This window comes from Cervus canadensis, chromosome 6 (assembly GCF_019320065.1).
Source record: "Cervus canadensis isolate Bull #8, Minnesota chromosome 6, ASM1932006v1, whole genome shotgun sequence".
NCBI classification, from domain to species: Eukaryota; Metazoa; Chordata; class Mammalia; order Artiodactyla; family Cervidae; genus Cervus; species Cervus canadensis.
In genome coordinates, this window is record NC_057391.1 from 60,463,365 (window position 1) to 60,487,403 (window position 24,039).

The following is a 24,039-nucleotide window of genomic DNA, read 5'->3' on the forward strand; positions in this document are numbered from 1 at the left end:
AATGAGTTTCATGTTGCCTCATTAGTGCCTGACTAGTAACAAATATTTTAATCAATAATACTAGAAAGAATAATAATCTTTTCTTTTATTCTTAACAGAATGGGGTTTCTGTTGAACCAATCTGGTCACCATCATGCCCATTCCCACTCCCTGCCCTCAAATTCTCCTACCACAGGTCCCAGATGTGGACAAAACCAAGGGCAGGATAGCCTGGCAGTGAGAGCTGCATTTGTACATGCCTTGGGGGATCTGGTACAGAGTGTTGGTGTGCTAATAGCTGCATACATCATACGATTCAAGGTAACATAATCGCTAATTCTTCTATTTTAAAATGCTATTTAATTTCAACATTAAAAATGACTGGACTTCCCTGGGAGTCCAGTGGTTAAGACTCTGTGCTTCTAATGCAGGGGCATGGGTTTAATTCCTTTTTGGGGAACTAAGATTTCACATGCTATGCGGCTCGGCCAAAATGAAAAACAAAACTAAAGGTGATGACTATCTTTTATTGGTATACTAGACACCAATGCCAGTCCTATTCATTTTGCGTTATGCAAACATACATGAACTATCAGTATCGCTCTTTTATTAGCACCAGTCACAATAGTATCACCTCAAGGGATAACTTATCTATTGGTTTTGGTGGTGCTTTCACTAAAAAACTCAATTTTAAGCTTTGTCACTCAACTACTAGGTACTGGAATATATACCGGAATGAAAATACAGAGATCTGAGTTCTAGTGTTGGCTCTGGCTGTAATGCTTTGACCTTAAGCAAGTCCCCCAGCTCTAAACTTGAGTTCCCTCCACCTTAATACGAGGGGCTTAGACCAGATGGATGGCTGCTGAAACTCCTTTCAATTCTGATAGTCTGTGGCTTGTGGGTAGAAGATTTAGAGGAGGCACAGAGGAAAACAGTGGAACAAATGGCTAAACTTATGGAAATGGGTTTCACAAAGAACAGTAGACATTTCTCGATTGGCAATATCCAAGTTTTAAAGAAATGCTCCAGTCCTGCTAAAGAAGGGACAGAGTATGCCTTGCTTTGCTTTTCAGACTTGTTTTATGTCTGTTTGCATTTAATCACACAATTTTGATTTGTCTCTTTTCAGCCAGAATACAAGATTGCTGATCCCATCTGTACATACGTGTTTTCATTACTTGTGGCTTTTACAACCCTTCGAATCATATGGGACACAGTAGTGATAATTCTAGAAGGTAAGCTCTCTGTTATCCCCATTGTGGGTTTATTATTTCCCTAAATCAGATTGGGGCTGTTGGCAGGAGGGATTCTCTAGGGTAGGAGTCATGTCTTTCTTTTTACTAATACTTATTAGTCTATAATACCACCTTACATGAAAAAACATACAAGAATCAATGCACTCTCCCATTTATTACCCATTTGATCTTTATAATAGCCAAGAAAAGTAGGCAAGGCAGACATTATTATCCCCATTTACCAATAACAAAACTGTGGCACAGTGGGGTAACATAACTTCACTAAGGTCATGCTGCTAATAAACTGTGGAGCTAGGACAAGAATGCAACTCATGATTCTTAATGTAGTTATGTGTAGTAATTCATGTATTAAGTCTGTAATTCCCATTTAACTTGCTATTTCAATTTCCAACATTCCTGCCTTACTGATACTAAGTATAAGCATGTAACCATGAGTTCTCAAAAGTAGGTTTATCATCATTGTATGTTCCTTTTTCTTTTTCATCTATCCTAGCTTATTTATTAAAGTATTCTGATTTGGTTGACGTTTCTTTTTGGTGTGCATTTTTTTAAGTATTTATTAACCTCTTGTGTATATCCTGCTATATATATATGCATAGTTTATCTTAAAGTTTTAATATAATTTAAATATTAATTTAAACTGAATTAGGTAAACCCATTTGGTTTCTTTTCTTAAAAAATGTCATATTAGTGATATATAACTTTTTTCTTAAAATAGCCTTTATTTATAAATTATCCATTCTGAATAGGTGTACCAAGCCATTTGAACGTAGACTATATCAAAGAAGCTTTGATGAAAATAGAAGATGTACATTCAGTGGAAGATTTAAATATCTGGTCTCTCACTTCAGGAAAACCTACTGCCATAGTACACATACAGCTAAGTATGTTGCTGACGGTAAATGCTGGGGTTGGTGGACTTCTATCTTTGGAATTTAACAACTGTCCTTAGGAGTAAATAGGAAGACTTTTCTGCTGGAAAGATTTATTTTAAGGGAAGGGTGAAGCTCTTCAAAAGGTGAGTTGCAAGTCAATATAATGATAGCAGAGCAATCATATTCTCTCTGATGAGATATTACAGATTGATTTTTTGCCTTCAGATGAAAGGCATAAAGTATATTTACCATGTTTTTTCTATATAGAAAAAGCTAGACTCTATGTTTTTATTTAAACATTTCACAGATTGATGCTTTTTATTTTTTATCAAAATAATACATGCTTATGGCTTTTTTAAAAAGACTACAAAAGATGAAAGACTTGCAATTGATGTCTAGTGTTCTTTCTCTACGCAAGAGTGGACTAGAATAATTGGAATAAGAAGTCGTTCTGGCTTTGTGAACTGAAACACTTCTCTAAAAGAATAGCTTCAAGAGGGTAGAATTCAAACTAATAAAAACATGTACACATAATAGTATGATTGTTTTTTTGCCCCTTATCTTGTTCACTAATATGTAACTCTGTGCAGTGAATAGTAATGATATTTTCTTGATATTGCAGTTCCTGGAAGTTCATCTAAATGGGAGGAAGTACAGTCCAAAGCAAAGCATTTATTATTGAACACATTTGGCATGTATAAATGTACTATTCAGCTTCAGAGTTACAGGCAAGAAGTGGACAGAACTTGTGCAAACTGTCAGAGTTCCAGTTCCTAACTGTGTATGTACGGGAGACTGCTGCCTTATTTATCCTGCAGTCACAGATGTGAGAGCAATAAATGCACACCTGAGTGAGAAATGGAATCCCTGACAGCTGTGTCACTATCAAGCACCGGTCTCTCAAAACAGACACTCCAGCCTGACAGTGCTAGTTTCTGTTTAATGGTAAAATAAGACTTCACCATGGTTCTCATATGAAGATGTTTCTAAAACACTGTTTACAGGATGAGACATGACTCTACAGATACCTCATAGAAGACAATCCAAGACCGTACTTCACTAATTATGACAGTACATGTCTTAAAAGAAAGCATCAAGAATTCAGTATTTGCATTTAAAAATCCTTTTTAAAGACCATTTTTATATCAAGCCAGTGCTGGAAAACTGTTTTTTTTATTATGTAATCTTGAACCCAGCTTCTTGAATTTGACACCCAGCTCTCTTTTTACCAAAATTATTTCTCAAAGTACTACTAATTATCCAGAGAGTGGAATAAGCATGTATTCCTAGAGTTTCAGGAATGTTTTATTTCACAAATAAGTTCAAATCTTATTGTTATAATTTGTAATCAACTATTTCCAGATAGTACCGGGTTTTGTATGTCAAAGTTAGCATTTTTGGTTATTTGTAATCTTATCAGAATCAAATATTAACATATTGTGGCCACTGATTCTAAATTGTTTAGGAGATATTTTCTGTGTTATTCTGAATAGCAGAAGTGAATCATAAACTCAAATTATAATATGATACTTTGAAACAAAACTTAGGAGTGAGAATGGGGTGTGGGGTTTCAGATTTAAGTCTTCCTGAAATCACTTATTCGTGGAATTATTTTAAGAACAGCAAGAGACTGCAGAAGGTAAACAGTGACCCTCTGTCCTTTTAAGAACTGCCTCGCCTTTTGTACAGGAAGTTTGCTTGGCACCTTCCTTCCTGCTTCCATACCAGTTAATCCGTGGGAGCCCTTTCAGGGTAGAACTCTGGGAAACTTAAGTTTCAGCCTGCCCTCCACCTCTCATGTGTAGACCAACCACCTTCCTCCAGGAAGAATTTTGGATCAATGGTATGGGTTAGGGATTCTCCATGGACTCCAGAAATCCTAGGATATAATTTTGAAGTTTTTCCAATAATAGTATCATAACAGAAATGCCCAGAGGGATTGGGGGAAGATATTACTCTGAGAAGACAAAATTTTCAAGGGTCTTTGACCTTGTGTGTTCTTGTGTTTTGAAGCAGGGGAATGGGGATGGACGTTAAATCTGTTGTGGGAAGGCTAAGCATAAAAGTTTTCAAAGCAGAGGCAACTAATTGGTAACGATTGTGTTAAAGAGGCAGCTGTGAATATTCATGTTTCATTTTGCAACTGTTGGTTTTGAGATTATCTTTATGCATGTTAGAAATCCATTTTCAAGAACAGTTTCTTATACCAAGAACAGATACGGTTCTTTGACTCCACAGAATCAGAGCAGAGCAGCAGTGTACCAGGCAAGTTGTGAACTGAAATCCTAGATGGGCATGCAGATGACTCCTGATATAAATGAATAGGACACACACTTTATCTTTCTGCCAAATACCTCTCTATGTAATAAACCTAAGATAAAACCTGGATTTACCCCAAAATTTATTGTTGACGGTATCCAGTAAAAGGGTTGATGAGGATTAATGGTTCTTAATAAAACCTTGTGTTTGTTGAATTGAATATTAACTTTATGAGAATCTTACTGTGAATATATTTAAAATAACGATTTGGATTTTTCAAAAATTTCAGTAGCACATAAGCTGTTGAAATCAAAATAAATATAAAATTAAAATATAGAGGGCAAGTAAGAATAAATGAGAGGCATTTCAGTGGACATTTGGGCACTTGTAGACTTTGAGCACCTAGCAAGAGAAGGGAAAAGAATATGCATTAATGCTAATTATGCTAATGGATTTACCCATATTTGCAAATTGTTCCTCATAGCTACCCAGCTTGTTTCTTATAAATTTTCCTTTATCCTAAATAGCTATACCTGACTTTTCATAATGACCCATTCCTTGGAAAATTACTTGATGAAACAGTCTGAAATACATTTGAGGATTGAAAGGATCCTTTTGTAAAACACAAAGACCAAAAACTTTTGTAAATCTTATAGTGTTCTTAAAATGAGAAACATGAAGTTTTCCTATGCTTTGCTTTTTGTAGCAAGGACTATAGACTTTGTACTGGTACATCACTGGGAGTGTAAGATTTGAGGATCGATAGATTTAACTTGTAACTTCATAAGATCCACAGAGAAGGATATAAACTTAGCATATACGACCAAGAATCGCACAGTTGGTCTGTCCTTCCCCCGCCTAGTTACAGCCCATAGTTATACTCCTCAGCCAGCTCTCAAAAAGGGCTCTCCATTGTCCAGCAAAGGCAGTGGCTGTATGTATGAACACCTAGCATTATTAATTTTGCATAAGGAAAACAGATCACAACATAAACACTGGACAATTCTTCAGTGAGGTGTATTTTAGTTATCATTTGCAAATAATCAGAGTTACTTATGTGTACAACCTGTGTTTCACAGCTCTGGCCAGATGCAGCATTTTGACTTTTATGGCCTATTGTTTCATTAACAACCATGCTGCTTTAGAAATATAGCATGGGGAATATAGTTGCATAAGGCATATTTCAGAGGGCTTTGAAATGCAGAACCAGAAGTGACTGAATTCCTCCATACATTTTGCATTAGCTATTCCTTGTGTGATGTGAGCCTGGATTTTCACAACTTCAGCTCCCGTCAGTATTGTTTGCGACATCACTGGATTTCTTATTTCACTGTTTTCCATTTTGGGTGCTTTGTTTCCATTTCCTAAAACTAGCTTCCTGCTCTTAGGAGTCTCAGTGTTCTGGTTCTGTCTCTTGAGCCCAGGTGTCCTCACGGAGTGTTTGTCTTCAGTAGAATTTTCCCAGAATAGACACAGGATCAGATATATGAGCTTCCCTTTCATTTTAATGTGAGGAAAAACCATTCTTCAGAGACAAAGCACCACTTATAAATGTGTTTCTGGGTAGGGTAGTACCTTTGTTTAAGCTGCTGATTGTTCCTGATCCAAATTTCTCTGCGCGCCGAGTTTTATGGTAAGTGTGGTAGAAGTAGATGCACTGCACAATCACAAGCCAGGATCACTGCTAAGATTCAAACAACCACTCTTACCACGGAGAAGCCTTCACTTCTGAAACAAGCACAATTAATGTATTTTCTAAATGTATTTTCTTCAGTTGGTTCAATGAAATAAGGTGTTCTTATATAGAATTTGAGCCCCTTTGGAATAAGGTTTTAGACACTTTTGCTGTTGCCTCTGCCTTACGTATATTATAGTAAATTTAAAGTTACAGAATGTGTTCACAAGACTAGTTCATCGGGTTCAGTTTGTCTTTGAATCAAGCTTCACTTAGGAGCCAGTTGGGTATTATTAGTCACAAATGTATAGTGACACTTTGCTGTATGCTCTATTGAGGGGAGGCCAGCTTGATCCCCAAATTGTTGATTATGCCTAATGTCTCTCTGACCACAATATCATTTGCAAACCCTGGCTACAGATCTGTCCTGTGAATCCCACCAGACAGGGCTTCACATTTATGTTACAGATCGCTAGCCAGGGATATTGCTTGTGATGCCAGTAGGAGCACACAAATTGTAGAGAACTATCATGGGAAGTCCTCAGTGTTAAATTGTGTGTGTGCCCCTCTGTTACACATTCCAGCCAGCCGGTCATTGAATGCTCACTTTCAAAAGATTTAACCCATTCTTCTAGTCATATTGTGATGACCAACAAACATTTTCTAATTTTTGGTAAGATTGGAAAACACTTAAGAAGACTTTCCCAGTTAAACCTATGACAGTGTCAATTTAAATATTGCAATTAAGTATATTCTGAAATAACTGCAACAAAATTGAAATGTGCCAGTATGTCAACTTTGCACCTGAAAGATAATGTTTATTTGGAAAGCTTATGCTTCTCTAAATAAATACATGTTAATAAGTAAGCCATATCACACTTTAAGAAATTGTATATACTTTCCCATATACACTTTCAGAAACCAGGTATTTTGCATAATGGTTGATTTTTAGAAAGATTTTGAAGCTGGAGTCTGTCCATGTAATTTAAAATCCAACTATAGTATATGTATATGTACTGAATTTGCTATCTTCAAATTGTAATTTCCTATACATTTATTAAAGTATTGTTTTGCCATGTGGTTTATTAAAAAAGTGAAAGTGTACAGTGCCTTAAATTTCTAGGTATTTAAAATCAAATAATCATAGTAGGCCTCAAAAGGTAATCTTCATAGAAAGAAAAACATTGGAAAATAGATTTTAAGCTATCTAGTTTTAGAATCTCTAATTTAATGGCCTCTTAGATGTTTAAGAAATAAACCTGAAGAAAATCTTCCAGAGAGGATAAAAGAGAGATTGAAATAACCTTTATCTTTTTATATCTGTCACTTCTTAAAAAACTTTTTTTGGCCATGCTACATGCAGGATCTTAGTTCCCCAACCAGGGATGAACCTGGACCCCCTGCAGGGGGAGTGGGGTGCCCTAACCACTGGACCTTCAGGGAATTCCCATATCAGCCCCTTTTGATGTCCCTGCAGCCCAGCAACAACGGCACAAAGGAAAGAAAGAAGCTGCTGTGGGAGTCAGTTTGGTGAGGCCCATTGGAAAGTGAGCTCAATGCCCCAAGGACCTCCAACCGTTGCAGACCAGGGCTCAGACACCACACCTCACTGGCCCATCTGCCACAATCTGTTTGTATGGCCCAAGTTGCTAAGGGTGGTTTTCTCATTTTTTAACGTTAAAAAAATCATCATAATATTTCATGATGTGAAAATTACATAAGGTACACTTCAGCGTCTGTAAATAAAGTTATTGAACACAGCCACACTCCTTCAACCACAGCTGCACTCATGCTACGGTGGCAGAATTGAGTAGTTGTGACAAATATATTTACTGCTTGTCCCTTCATAGAAAAAGTTTGCTGGCCTCTGGTGCACCCTGTTGTATCATTTTAGGACCACAACAGCATAAATGGCTGCAGCAATCTCTCAACAGAGCCCGCTTGGAAGTTCCTGTGATTGGTTGATCTGACAGCTAACCAAGTCACCAAAAGATCTTCTCCTCCCTTTATCATTTTTCTTTTCTTTATCCCCCTTGGAGTCTGGGGCCAAAATATAGAGAAGGAGTAGCAAGATTTCAATTACCATATGTTCTACATAATGTTCAGCAGCAAAGCCATTTTCTACAGCACCATGGTCACTAGCATCATTTAAGAATACTTTTCAACATAAAGCTTATTCACCTGAGTTTTTAAATTTTGCACATAAATTATTACCAAAAAAATGAATGAAATAAAAATATATACATGTTGAATACCTTACCTTAGTTGGTGCCAACTGGGAGCTCACAAACAAAAAGATAACATTTTATCTGCTAAGTAAATTGAAAATTGCTTATAAGGCTTTTAAAACAGTATGTTCTTTAAAGTTTTTCAGGTACCCAGCTAGTAAAAGACAACTATTTTTGAAAATAATAATACAGTTTTATATATGTTATATTAGTAAGCACTTATATGTTACATACTCTTTGTGACATACTCTTTGGTCTATTTCTATTTTTTTGATGTTTTATTTTTGGGGTTCATGTCATATATTAAAATAATCCTAATTTGGGGTACCAATCTTATAGATTTGTTTATGTTAAACTTTCAGCCTTACTTAATATATTAGAATAATATTTTTTGGTTATATTTCAGTTCCAACTATGATCTACTATAATTGCTATAAGCTGTGAAATAAATGAAGCATATATAGAAAGTATGAAGCCTATGACTAAATATCTGTTCATGAGTCATGGAGATAAGATGTTTAAACCTCCTAAAATTGTAAGGTTCAGTGAAGTATCACCAATGAGCTCATCATTTTCAAGCAGCATTTTGGTTTAAGGCTCTCATGTGATTTCTACAGAACATAAACTGTAAATTTGGCCTGTGGGTATTACCAAACATGAAGATGATAGTTTGTAAGTTACCAAACAGCTTCCGTGTATCCTGTCCTGGACTTTTCAAAGACTTATTCTGGTTTGACTTTTAAATTCCTATTGTCTGGGTTTCACTTCCCAGTTTCTGCATATTGGTTTGTGGGTTATTGTGGTATTTTTGTTTTTGTTTTTTTTTTTAAAAAAACACTTTTGTTCATTTTAACAAAATGCTGACAGTATGGAGAAGATGTGTATGGGTAGGTTTTTCTCCAAAATATATTGAGGTATTTCTTGTTAAGAGTATAGGATTTTTGTTGTTGTTGTTGTTTTTTTTTTTGAAAGAGAGTGGCTTTATTACTTTGCCAAGCAAAGGGGGAACACAGTAGGCTAGTTCCTCAAAAACTGTGCTGCTGGAATTGCTGGGATATTTTTAAATAGGAAACTTTTACAGACCTCATGAAGCAAGGCTAGCCTTAGAGCAAGACTGTTCCCTTGACTTTCCTAGGACTGAGGAAAGTCAGTCCGTCCGCACGTTCTCCTATCACCATTCCCCTATATCCTTTCCAGAAGAAACTTGCCAACAGCATAAAGGAAACAGGGATATATTTACCCTGTTACCCAATGTAACAGTGATTACATTGAATGTTTGGCCTCAAACTTCAGAACTGGGGTGAAGGTAAGAGTTTCCTGGACTTCCATTCACTAATCTATCATATTCAACTGTGAAGGCTCCAAGGCAAATCCTAGTTCCAACAGGTTTTTTAATCAGTTACAGCTTGACCAAAGTTTCAGTATTTTCAGAACACGAGCATATTCCATCCTATCTTTGCTTTTTTGTGTAAGAACATTTTCCAAAGCCCAGAATATTTTTTTTAATCCCTAAGACAAAGTATTACAGAATGTAGAGTGTTTTAATCATTGATATATATATTTGATCTTAGAAGCAGTCTTGAATTTAAGATGACATGGTACTGAAATCAGGACATTTCAAAAAGTTGGTTCTATTGGTTGGAAATTTTCTCTTTCTCTAGAATAGGTTGAGACTCCTTCCAGATGCTGATTTTATAATCATTCAACTAAAAATTGCTCTTTGAAGGCCACCTTTGTACCACTGAACATGTTATGGAATAGAGCATGAAACACCTATGTATTTTTTAAATTAAACAGGAAATTAAACTATATTATGTTTTTGGAGAGCATGTTGGGTTATGCTGTCACCCCTACACATAAATCCCACTCCCACTAGAGATGGCTTGAAAAACTGTTAGGATGAAATCCATCCTTTGGGTAAAAACACAAGATCCTTCTAATTGGTGACTGCTTACTGCCATCCTATCTCCCCTACATCAGCCAAACTACAGTCAGCTCTTGGTTGATGGGAGAAATAATGATTGCTAACATGTACCGATCCATTACTGCCCTTCAGACACTGTACCATGCACTTTTTTATGTATTATTTAATCCTCATGATGGTCCTCTGAAGATAATTATAATCTTCATTTTGCAACTGAAGAAACTGAGATCAGAAGAAATGAAGTGACTTGCCCAAAGTCCCATAGGTAAAGGTAAAGCAGTAATTCAGGAACAGAAATCACAGATGACTCCTAAATACAGTTATACACATGTAATACAAAAACATGTAAACATGTAATACAAAAGGGATGCAATATAAACTAATGCAGTTAAAAATCACAACCAGGTTTTAGATAATAGGTGTTTAAAAGTCAGAGAAGTATAATAGTTTAGGGAACGTTCAACCTTATACAATTACCTGCATGGTCAGCAAGAAAGCAGCCAAAAGTTTACTGTTTGTTAATTGAGTTCCTGTGTTCTGAGGTACCAGGATGGCACTGAATCGCGTCCCAGCATATCCCCTTCCCTCGCCCTTCCTCTCCTTATTCCTCAGCCCTCACAGATTGGGAAGGGCTGAGGCCACAGGCCACAGGCCTTGGACGCCTCCAGGCCTTCTCTCTGCAGCCAGCCACTCCTTTAATGTCAGGACACTGCATTTCCCAGTCCACAGTTGGCCTTGCTTGTGAGGCGGGAAGGGGAGGGAATTCTATGTTACAGTCAACATACCATGGCATCTATTGGTCACAGCAGCCCCCCAAATCTTAATTCATGCATGGTTTGGGTAGGGGAGGGAGGGGTTAAATTAAGAAGGGGCTGTACCCACCAATCGGCCATCACCAAGACAGGATAGAGACAAAGAAACAGCTCAGAAATGCTGCATAGAGAATGTGAACCCACAGGAAACAAAACACAAGCCTCTCGTAATTCATAGAAATTTTCAAGAAGAGAATGAACTTCCCACAAGTCATGGAATTATGGGCTAAAGTTGATCTCATCTTGGTTGGGAGTGGGTAAAATCTGGTTGTTATCTGGGTTAGTTACTAGGTAGCTCCAAACCAAACATGCTCTCATTATGAGCTCGCACAGAGGCAAAGTCTCTGACAGACGGTTTACGTTACCATCCCGGTTCTCCAGAAGAATGGGGGAAAATCACTGAACTTCTCTGTGCCTCAGTTTCTCCACCTGCAGAATGGGGACAATAAGTGTCTCTACTTAATGTGACTTTTGCAAGAATTAAATGACCAACATCATCAATGTTTTAAGAACACACAAAACTCAAAACATCAGCTATCCTTATTACTGCATGTTAATTTCTTCACAAATGCAGACTTAAAAAAAAACTGAGCATTGCATCTTGCACACCCAGAACAAGACAGACTTTCTTATCCTCTGCTCCTTCATCTCCTTCTTTATCTGGAAGACCTTTTCCTCAAGCTGTTTGTTTACCTCACAAAAATCAACTCATCCTTAAAGACTCCGCAGGCATTATCTCTTTCAAGAAGATTTCCTTGCCTTCCCTATAAGGAGCCCCTTCTCTGGGCTTCCTTGGTGGCTCAGACAATAAAGAATCTGCCTGCAATACAAGAGACCTGGGTTTGATCTCTGGGTCAGGAAGATCCCCTGGCAAAGGAAATGGCAACCCACTTCAGTATTCTTGCCTGGAGAATTCCACGGACAGAGGAGGCTGGCAGGCTGCAGTCCATTAGGTCACACGAAGTCAGACATGACTGAGCGACTTAACACACACACAACTCTGTGCTCACCTCCCTCATTCTGTCACCATCACCCTGGAAAACCACCACTGTCTGATTACCCACAAGCCCCCTGGGTGAGACCTAGGTCTGCTCTTTGAATCTCCAACGTTAAGAGACACCGCAGGGCTGCATAAATGTTCCCACAGTTGGAAACTATACCATCATTAAATATCAATTTATACACAGAAACTTTTTTAAGGAGCCCTAAAAATCCCCACCGCCAATGTTTTAACCTCTTCTCTGTAATGTCACTGAAACCCACTCTTCTATAAAAATATTCCAGATGGGCCATCTCCCAATGACAAGTTGGTTTTTTATACTTAGGATATGTGTAATTCTACTACAGCTGTGCAAGTATTTATGGTTTTATCTTTTTAAGACTGCAACAGAAATTAGACACTTTTCTGAAACACCCAAGACAGTTATGCAATTAATTGCAACTAAACTGGTGCGAACAACCAGCAGTTTTTATCACTTATAGAGCCTGATAATCTCACTTGGAGTCCAATGCAGTGGTAGAACTGAGCTGGTTCCTGTTAATTCTAGTCTTCTTGATGGCAGTTTGTTTTTATAAAAGACTTTTAAAAAGATGAATTAATAAAGTGATTATTTTCAGCATGGGGAACAGCTCAGGCTACTTTCAAACAATCAATGAATTTTAAATCTGTAATCTTAGTGTTAAAGCATGTGACCAAGTATACAAAGTACACTGGATTAAAAGGCAAAAGAACCAGTTCTGGTTCCAGCTTTTCTATATATACATGCTTCATTTGACAAGTTACTCTGTTTTTCTATGTCTCAGTCTGGCTATCTGAATAATGATAATAGGGACTTCCCTGGCTGTTCAGTGTTTGGGACTCTGTGCTTCCACCACCAGGGGTGCAGGTTTGGTCCCTGGTCTGAGAACTAAGACGCTACATGGTATACCCAAAAATAATGATAATAATAATAATTGTTATTATTATTTTTAAAACACTGATTGAGTACTTAGGACTGTATATACCAGGCATTGTTCTAAAAGTTTCAAGTATTTATTTTTTCTTAATCCATTTCATGTAGAGACATGCTCATTTTCATTTGGGGTACTTAACTGTTCTAAAAGCTTTTCAGGTTTTTGAGAATCCCACGAAACAAGCCTATGAGTTATTCTCATCCCATTTTTACGGGTGAGGAAGCTAAGACAGGGAGAGGTTAAGAAACTTGCCTAAGGTTAGCTAGTAACCTTGAGCTGGGACTCAAATCCAAGCGATCAGGCTCCAGTATCCATTCTCTTACCCTTTATGATGTGATTAGAGCTGTAACTGGCCACATGGGTTATCAAGTGCAATATTGTGTGGTGCTCTCGGAGGGTCAGAAGGGCTTGGGCTGACTGTCCTGGGCCATTGCAAGAACCCACCTGCGTGGGTGGGATGGACGTGGAATAAGAGGGACCCAGCAGGACTGTGCTTGCTTCATCGGTGATTGTCCAGCTGGATGGACAGGTTACCGTAACTCTGACCCCATGTCTCCCAGGACTGCCTGAGGCTCTCTAGCAGGTTTTGCAAATAAAAGACCCCAAGGGGCTCTGCTCTTGGTGCCTCTTCTCTCGTACACTTTGTGGGTGAGACACTAAGGAGAGACAGCGTGGTGCAGTGGAAACGAGAGGGCTGGGATCCTGCCTGCAGTCAGTTCAAATTCAGCTCTGTGAACATAGGCCCAAGGTGGGGGCCTTAGTTCCTACAGAACAACTCAACCCTATGTGTCAGATTGGTGCAGGTAGCCCTTGAGGAGGAACCAGGACTCTGTTAAATTGCTGCACCATTGTTTCTTGAGGGGCTTCTGAGGTGGCAAGTGGTAAAGAATCCACCTGCCAATGCAGGAGACTGGGTTGATCCCTGAGTTGGAAAGATTCCCTGGAGTAGGGAAATGGCAACCCACTCCAGTATTCTTGCCTGGAAAATTCCATGGACAGAGGAGCCTGGTGGGCTATGGTCCATGGAGTCGCAAAGAATCTGGCTCGACTGAATACGCATACACATTGTTTTTTGACTGCTTTTCCTTTGTTTCTGCATTCCCTCTCTTCCCTAACTAGGAAGTCCTTGAATCTGCCCTTTGAAACTAAAGGTCTAGGAGGCTGAAGCCTTTTTCTAGTAACAGGAAGGGGGTGGGCGGCATGGAGGAGACTGTACCTGGGAGGGCTCCACAGGGTCCTGCTAGCTTTCAGTCTCCCCTTTGATACTCCTCAGTCCTGAGGGGACAAGTGTGGGACAAAAAAAGAGAAAAGTTTTGGTTGGAGAGGTTAATCATAAACTTGGCCAGGGTACTTGGTTTTAGGGGGACTCAGTTTCATATCATCTAGGAATATCATCTTAATCATCTTTCATGCCAGTAATTGGAACTCTTTTGTCTAGCTGAGTTCTCACTGGATCTGCAAGACTGGGGTTTAAGATTTTATTTTTTTAGAGAAGTTTTAGGTTTATGGCAAAACTGAGAGGAAGGTAAGAGATTTCCCATTTACTTTCTGCCCCTACACATGCAGAGTCTCTCCCACTGTCAACATCCCCTCACCCCAGAAAATAGCCTCTTACTAGCTTTGAAGGGACTACTTCAAAGAGTTAGGGGAATAGCCAGTATATATATGTGAATTTTTTGGCTGGGAAATACATGTATCCAGCATACATTTTGGTAAAAGATGACTGCTAGTCACAAAGAACAGACATCTCCAGTTAATGATTCTCCTGCTTTTCTATGTCTAAGAAGGTGCAAGAATCTGGAATCATTGAAATTCTTCCTTAGATATGCATCTTAACTATCAGGGACTGGTGTACCCTGTTTTTCCATCCTGAATTTCCCTCAGGGTGTTCCATCAGTGAGTGCTGACTTAACCCACATGACCAGATCGGGAGTGCTGCTTTGTTCTTTTTGTTTATTGTTGTGGTCACTCACTAAGTCCTGTCTGACTCTCTTCGACCCCGTGGACTGCAGCATGCCAGGCTTCTCTGTCCTTTACTGTCTCCTGGAGTTTGCTCAAACTCATGTCCATTGAGTCACTGACTAACCTATATTCCTAATTTCCCCAGTGGTCCAGTGGTTAAGAATCTGCCTTCCAATGCAGGGGATGCAGGTTCCATCCCTGGTCCAGTAACTAAGATCCCACATGCTGCAGGGCAACCAGGCCTGTATGTGCCACAACTAGAGAAGGCTACTCACTACACCAAAGAGCCTGCAGGCCAAAAAGGAAGATGCAGTGCAGCAAAAAAACAGAACAAAACAAAACAAAAATCCAAAAACAACAAAAGACACCTATATTGACACATCATTATCACCCAAAGTCCATACTTTAGAGTTCATTCTTGATGTACATTCTGTGAGTTTTGACAAATTTATAGTGGCACGCATTCACCATTAATCTGTGCTCCGCCTATTCATCCTTCCTCTGACCCAACTCTAGGCCAACACTGATTTTTTTTTACTGTCTCCATTGTTTTGATGTTTCCAGAATGCCATACGGTTGGAATCACATAGTACGTAACCTTTTCAAGTTGGCTTCTGTCACTTGGCGATATGCGTTTAACTTTCCTCCATGTCTTCTCACGACTTGATAGCTCCTTTCTTTTTAGTTCTGAATAATGTGCCATTGTCTGGATGTACCACAATTTATTTATCCATTCACCTACTCAAGGACATCTCAATTGCTTCCAAGTTTTGACAATTATGAATGACAACGCTATAAACATCCAAGGGCAGGTTTTTTGTGTGAACATAGTTTTCAGCTCCTTTGGTTAGATTCTAAGGATTGTGATTTGCTCGATTATATGGTAAGAGTGAAAAGTATTAGTTGCTCAGTTGTGTTCAACTCTTTGGGGCCCCATGGACTGTAGCCCACAAGGCTTCCCTGTTCATGGAATTCTCCAGGCCAGAATACTGGAACGGGTAGCCATTCCCTTCTCCAGGGGATCTTCCCAACCCAGGGATTGAACCCAGTCTCCTGAATTATAGGCTGATTTTTTTTGTTTTACCGAGAACAGATTATAAGTTTTTACTCTGTTGACCAACCCATCCTGGGAACTCGCCTCCTTCAGTCTGTATGTATTCCCTCCTGGTTCTCCTTTCACTTCTCTGCTGCTTCCTCTGGCTGCCTTACTTTCTCCTTAAATATTCCTTACTTGCAATGTGGCTTGCACATAGTAAGCACTCAGTAACTATCAATTTCCTGCTCTGACTCCAAATACTCCTGCTCCAGCCAGGGCCAGCCCTCCCGGTGGCTGAATGGACTGAGGAGGCTCCAGAGACATTATACCCTCTGCTCTCATGCCTCTTCTAAGAGATGCCCAGCTCTTGTTGGCAGATGCCTAGGGAAACTGCAGCTCAAGGGCACCACTTCATCTTAGCAAGAATTAAAGGTGGGAAAAGTGAAAGTTCTTGTCCCTTTTAGGATACAGCTAGTTCCTTATTTTCGTTGGAGAAGACCTGATGCTGGGTAAGACCGAAGGCAGAAGAAGAAGAGGGCAACAGAGGATGACATGGTTAGATGGCATCACCGATTCAATGGACATGAACTTGGGCAAACTCCAGGAGATCGTGAGGGACAGGGAAGCCTGATGTGCTGCAGTCCCTGAGGTCACAAAGAGTCAGACACGACTTGGTGACTGAATAACAGTTCCTTCATTATCAACACACTGTTCAGAAATAGGAACCAATGAAACAAACAACTCTGCCACAGATCCCCAAATTATGGAAAATGTATATTCAATGAGTAGAAGACAACAAAACTACACAAAGAAGAATCACATTTAACAAATTCTGTGAAGGAATATGGATGAGTCTGTTAGGAAAAAATGAAAGCTGATTCATGTCTTTCACATCATGCTGCAAAAATTCCAGGTCAGGATATTCTGTGGAATCATATAAAAGATTAATGGGTGATATAAAAACTTTTTGCTCAAACGCATTAGAGAAAATTTGGCTACTGTGTCCTTCACCTAGAAATACACATTTGGCTCTTTGTTCACTAGCGCCTCATAGTTGGCGCTCAATAAATATTTTGTTCAATGAATAAACTACCATGTTTATGATCTGATAAGTACTGTAGTAAAGGAAGTTGTTTAGTTTTTGTCTAATTCATTGTTCCCCAATATTCTTTGACCATGGAGCCCCTTCAGAAAATGCATTAACATTAAAAGAGATAAAAGGAAACTGATTTGGGAAACACTACCTAGGGGACATACACATTTACCTTTATTTAGGAAGAAATATACATATGTTAGGCAGTCAGACATGAGTGGGTCCATGCCCTATCCTGAACCGAGTCATCTTTCTCTCCTCCACCTGGACTCTGGTGATGAGAAGACCTTCTTTCTTGTGGCCAAGGCCCCCTGCTAGGTATGCAGGCATATCATGACCAGGCAAGAAAGAAACCACCAGCACACATTGGCACACAAGCACCAAGACCTAAAAGGTGACTCAAAGTAACCTGGGCTTCATTGTGCTGTATGTGTAATAAATTAGCACTGCAGCTTTTGACCCCCACCCCCACCACCATGGGTTCCCCGGGGAAAGCAGCAGCACACTAGGGGAAAAGCTATGTAACCTAAAGCTAACTATCAACTTGTCAGTCAGATGACACGGGACACAGGGAGGCACCCCCACTCCTAACACACCCAGCCCTGCCCCACGCCCCACGCCCCACACCGGGCTGCTGCTGGATTCCAGACAGCCGGATCGCATCCTTCCTTGAGCGGGTACTTTCCCTTTTCCTTAAAACTCTTGCTACTCAAAATGTGGAAACAACATAAATGTCCATAAATAGATGAAAGAATAAAGCAAGTGTGGTATATACATACAACAGACTGTCATTCAGCCTTTAAAAAGCAGGAAATTCTGCCATACGACAACATGGATGAGCCTGAAGGCAATCATGCTAAGGTGAACAAGCCAGCCACAGAAAGACAAATACATGATGCTGCTTATATGGGGTATGGAAAACAGCCAAACCCATAGAAACAAACCACAGAACTGTGGCTTTCAGAAGCTGAGGAAAGGGATAAATGCAGTGTTGATAATCAGCAGTTGAAAAATTTCAGTTATGCAAGACAGATAATCAGTAGAGATCTGTTGAACAATATTGTGCCTATGGATCATGATATTGTTATTTTACACTTAAAATTTTATTGTGTTAAGTTTTTATGTTTAATGTTAAGTGTTCTAACCATAATAAAATAAGTAATTAAAAAAACCATCTTGCTAGCACCTTAATCTTGAACAACTGGCCTCCAAAATTCTGAGAAAATAAATTTGGTGTTTAAGTCAAACAAATAAATAAACAAACAAACGTTTTGTTACTTAAAACTCCTCCATGTCCCTGAACTGAATCCTTTCCCTTGAGAGAACAAGAATCAAGGAAATCACCATTCCTCTGGTGACATATATATTATTACTATTAATTTTTTAAAAGTAGACGAAAAAAATGGAAAGGTATAACCACAGGAGCAGTCCAGTGTATTACAAAAGAAAATAATAAAAATTAAGATGGAAAAAAGTAACCATGAGTGTCAGGAAGCATTTAACAAAAGGCTTCCTGTGTGCTGTTTTGGATGTGTCAGGAACCCTCTGGCCCTTATTGATTCTTGAATATTCAGGAATTAAGAGGAGAGGTACGCCTTTTCCGAGGCTGAGGAATCCAGGCATTTCTCATTACAGTGATAAGTACCCTCTTCCTTATTATGAGCCAAATGGTAAAAGGTGATCATTTGCAACTCTCTCTTTGATAGGGATTATCATGTTTTGTAAGTCTGGAATTTTAATCTTTGTCTTTGCTGAGAATAACCACCTTGTAAGACAGTATATATGCCCATGCCATGTTGATTAAAAACACCTTTGCTCCATCAGAGCTTTGGTCCCCGTGTCTTTCTTTCTTTCTTTCTTTCTATTCCTTCTCTCTTTCTCTCTCTCTCTATTTCTGGCTAATTCCTTGGAGCACGGAGGCCCGCTGAACTCACTTTATTGCCCGGGCTTCTAAGACCCTCTCGAGAAGGCGCACTGTGCCTTCACCCACTGGAGAGGGCGCCCGGTGCCCACGTGCAGCAGCGCAGGGCTCTATTGGCTTTCCGCGTAAACCAGGGGATAGCAGCCTCTTTCTCTCTCTTACTCTCGGAACCACTAGGTTCCGGTCCATTAAAGGACCAACACATGAGAACTGGAGAAACTGTGATAATTGTGACAGACACAAATTTGCTAATAAAATATATAAAGATCAAATACAGATCCAAAGAGAAAACAGGCAGAGAAAACACTAACCAGCCAGAATGTATAAGAGGGAATTATTATTAAGCATTTTAAAGGAAAATGTTTAGTTTCACTAATAACTAAGGAAATGTAAATTAGTCCACTTCCATACCATTTTGCCAATGTTAAATCCACAAACTCTTAAATCCCTGTTTTAGAAACACACACTTTGGAGCACTCTTGAGTTGCTATGGGTTGATACAGTCAACCCATACAGTTGTTGATAAAACAAGACATTAAAATAGCCATACCCTTCGACCAAATTATTCTACTCGTGAAAATTTCCCCTCTGGAAATACTTCAAAAGTAAAAAAACAAACAAACAAAAAAACCCAAACAAAATGTTTGCCTAGGGCAAGAATCTGAGAGAAGACAGAGAAGCAGACCCCTAGTGGGAAGAATCTGAATTACCTGGAACCTTTTTGCAGCCAACAACTGTTCTCTCTTTTCCCGAGTTTCTGATACCTTCCTTCCACACTTTTGCCTATATTATACTGGTTAGGAATCCCACTCTACCTTTCCACTTTTAACTATTTTTATTTTTTAATTTTATAAATGAAGGGTTAAATTATTAACACTTAGTTAAAAGGTGTTATTTTTAAAGTGCTCAAATCAAAGATAAATGATCACAATGTGGTCACACCCATATAACCACCAGGTCAAGAAATAAAACATCATCAGCCCCAGCCCAGTCCTGATCTCTGCCTCCATCCTCCACACCATCATCCTGACATCCAACACTATAAAATGACTTGCCTCTTTGACTTATACAATCATTATCACAAAGTAGGCACTGTTTTATGTCCAATTTCTTTCAATATTACATTTGTAAAACTCACCTATGCTGTTGCTATGTGGCTGCACTTTGTTTGCTTTTGTTTGTTTTGCTGTTAGGTATTCCATTGCATTAATACACTACAGTTTCTTCTTTTTATCTAGCCTATTGTTTGTTTATGGACATTTGAATTGTTTCCACTTCTTGGCTATTACCAGTTATGCTGTTCAGTTCAGTTCAGTCGCTCAGTCATGTCCGACTCTTTGCAACTCCATGGTTGGCAGCACACCAGGCTTCCCTGTCCATCACCAGCTCCTGGAGCTTGTTCAAACTCATGTCCATCAAGTTGGTGATGCCATCCAACCATCTCATCCTCTGTCATCCCCTTCTCCTCCCGTCTTCAATCTTTCCCAGCATCAGGGACTTTTCAAGTGAGTCAGCTCTTCGCATCAGGTGGCCAAACTATTGGAGTTTCAGCTTTAGCATCAGTCCTTCCAAAGAATATTCAGGACTGATCTCCTTTAGGATGGATTGGTTGAATCTCCTTGCAGTCCAAGGGACTCTCAAGAGTTTTCTCCAACACCACAGTTCAAAGGCATCAATTCTTCAGTGTTCAGCTTTCTTTATAGTTCAACTCTCACATCTATACATGACTACTGGAAAAACCATAGCTTTGACTAGACAGACCTTTGTTGGCAAAGTAATGTCTCTGCTTCTTAATATGCTGTCTAGGTTGGTCATAGGAGAAGGCAATGGCAACCCACTCCAGTACTCTTGCCTGGAGAATCCCATGGATGGAGGAGCCTGGTAGGCTACAGTCCATGGGGTCGCTAAGAGTCGGACATGACTGAGCGACTTCACTTTCACTTTTCATTTTCATGCATTGGAGAAGGAAAGGGCAACCCACTCCAGTGTTCTTGCCTGGAGAATCCCAGGGACAGAGGAGCCTGCTGGGCTGCCGTCTATGGGGTCACACAGAGTCGGACACGACTGAAGCGACTTAGCAGCAGCAGCAGCAGCAGGTTGGTCATAGCTTTTCTTCCAAGGAGCAAGCATCTTTTAATTTCAGGGCTGCAATCACCATCTGCAGTGATTTTGGAGATCCCCCCAAAATAAAGTCTCTGTTTCCATTGTTTCCCCATCTATTTGCCATGAAGTGATGGGACCAGATGCCATGATCTTCGTTTTTGCATGTTGAGTTTTAAGCCAACTTCTCTCCTCTTTCACTTTCATCAAGAGTTCTTCTTCGCTTTCTGCCATAAGGATGGTGTCATCTGTGTATCTGAGGTATTGATATTTCTCCCTGAAATCTTGATTCCAGCTTTGCTTCATTCATGCTGTTAACAATGTGTATGCATCTTAGGGTACATGGGCATATATTTTTGTTGGGTATATACCAAGTTGCTATGTCACAGATTAAGCCATTTGTTCAACTTTTTTAGATAACGCAGAACAACTCCCTGCAGTAGTGTATTTGAATACCCATAACCCCACATTTTTGCCAACTTGGCACTGACAGTCTTTTATTGTTAATTTTAACCATTCTAGGGTAAATGGTGACACCTGTGGTTTCAATTGGCAGCTCCCTGATGCGCTTTAAAGTGGAATTCCTCCCCCTGGTGGATAAAATCTGAATTACTTGGAAGGTTGTTTTTTGTTGGTTTTTTGGTCTGAGGCCCTCCGTCACGTCTCTTCCTCCCCCAGGAGTCTCCAAGAATGAAAAGTCGACCATCTTTCAGAAATTCATCATGCACTGGATATCCTCTTTTATGAAGTACCCCTTTATGTCTCATGCATTTTTCTGAGCTCATTTTTCTATTGAGGTTTTTTATATTAACTTGTTATCTGCATATGTTGATGCACACACACTTTCCATTTTAAGTTTTTAAATCAACTCATGTGCAACACAACATTGTAAATCAACTGTTCTTCACTTAAAAATCAAGTCGTTTTCACCCACGCAAGAGGCTCAATGCAAGTTCAACTTTGTCATACTTAGATGTTACCAGTAGATGGCGCCATAACCTTGCTCCTGAGCCTTCCACTGGCCGTGCCTGAATTTCAGCTAAATTTCCCCAAATATTGCAAGTAAGCAATGTTAAATAATGAGAAATCAAAATTTTAAGCCACCATACAGCTAGATGGAATACAGCTAGAGCTGCTTTTTTTTTTTTTTTTTGGTCGGAGGGTGGAAAACAACACATTAATGTTTTTTGTTGCAAACAAAGGAATAAAAAAGTTTTTACCCCAAAGCAGGAAACACAGGTGAGGCTGTCCTGAGGTGGGCAAATCCATGGAAACACCCTCTGGGAGTAACCTTCAGTCCAAAGAAAATGAATAACTACCTCACCTCGCATTCAGACACTGTTTCACTGTTTACAAAATGCAGGTACCCCCTAGCACAAAGTCCGAAAGCAGAGAGAAATAGGGGTTTGGTCTCTGTTCCTGCCTCTCTCTGCTTCTCCTTCTGCCTCCACTCAGGGTGCAGCCTTCCCTGAGCTGTGCCCCCACTTAGAGTTGGACAGACCTTTCCATCCTCCTGCCTCCTCCCCAGCCCACTCCCCACTGAACAAAGGAATGAATGAGTGTGTGAGTGACGAAGTCCTGGCCTTCCTGAGCTTAAATATCAGAGCACACAAACCCCACACTCAAAGGAAGACCCCATGAGAGAATGTGGAAAAGCTGCAAATAGAGGTGCAGCTCTGAAAGTGAGCTTGAGGGGGCAGGTGTGATGGGTTGGCTTGTGATGAGACGTGATTATGAGTAAAAAGACACCTTTAGTTATTAATACTTATGCAAAGACATAAACCAGGGTCCGAGGCACATATAGGATGTGGTGAGAAGGTGACCCCTTTTATCTAGGCTTCACAATGGTCACTGGCAAGAACACAGGAACATCAAGTCAGAGATTCAGCTATTTCCTGGAGTAGCCAAGACAAGGTTTCTATCATGGTAGGTCACCACCTCTGAGTCCCCAAGACCTAGTGCAAAGACTGGCACACTTAGAACAGGTCAAATTAGCTCACTGGTGCTTTTCATTCTTAATGTTCAGAAAGGCCCACAGACTGAGCTGCATGCCTGAAGTCCTCTCCATCCCACGTCTGTTCAGACCGAGCACGACCTGCCTTGCAGCCCACTGATATAAAGAGAAGCTTAGAAAGAGAGGCTTTGTCCTCTCCTGGCTTTTCATTGTGGGTAATTGGGCAAGCCTGCTTTCTGAGCAGTATTTCACACATTCTAGGTTAGAGGAAATTGCACCACTCAGACTTCCTCATTCTGGAGGCTACTAAGGTAGGTGTCTGGAGGCTGGGGCTTGGGTGGGCGCAGAGAAAAGTGCATGTCTACAGGTGGGAGGGGGTGCCCAGAGCCCAGCTCTGCTCCTCCTGGGTTGCAGAGGCTTGCTACCTGTCACCTGCCACCCACACAGCCTGGGCAGGGAGAGGCTGCAGGTGAGAATGCTCTCCAGTTTGGGGCTTGGAGTCTCCACTTATTCTCCTGGCCCATGTGGCACCCAGTGGTTTGCTGAAGCCAGTCTGTACTGCTTACAAGATCTAATTGTTAAGTTTTAAGGAATTCTGCAAAGCTGTTGTTTTGGTTTTTGCAAAGTAGTTGTTAAATAGCCATTATAATAATAATTATAAAATCTTACAAGAGAAAGTTATATTTTTTAAAAGCAACAAATACTCAAAACTTCCCAATTATTTGACCGAAGTTTGTAATTATATTTGCTTTTGAGGCTGTCTACACCTGTTGCGTCTGCTTGCTGGAAATATTATGTGACAGTGCACTGCTGCCCACCTGTCCCCAATTCTGCATTCAGTAACATCTTGTTGGTAGCTTGAAATTGATGGTGGTGGAAACATTTACACCACAGAAATTAAGAAATCAGGGCTTTCTGCCCCAAGTACCAGTTATTTGTTGACAGGTACACCATCGTGCCTGGCCCACAGTTGGATGCACAGTGGCTGGGAGGGCAGCCAGCCCTGTCT

The 24,039-nt window shown here is 39.9% G+C and overlaps 1 protein-coding gene across 1 annotated transcript in view; it reads left to right on the forward strand.

The window, feature by feature from the left end:
• Nucleotides 1-9,094, forward strand: part of SLC30A4 (solute carrier family 30 member 4) — a 32,781-nt gene extending 23,687 nt beyond the window's left edge. Inside the window, exons 4-7 of the mRNA XM_043472088.1 lie at nt 99-300; nt 1,112-1,217; nt 1,988-2,122; nt 2,736-9,094. Coding sequence (XP_043328023.1) covers nt 99-300; nt 1,112-1,217; nt 1,988-2,122; nt 2,736-2,890 — 598 coding nt within the window. The 3' untranslated portion in view covers nt 2,891-9,094. The remainder of the gene's footprint in view (nt 1-98; nt 301-1,111; nt 1,218-1,987; nt 2,123-2,735) is intronic.
• The last annotated feature ends 14,945 nt before the right edge of the window (nt 9,095-24,039 follow it).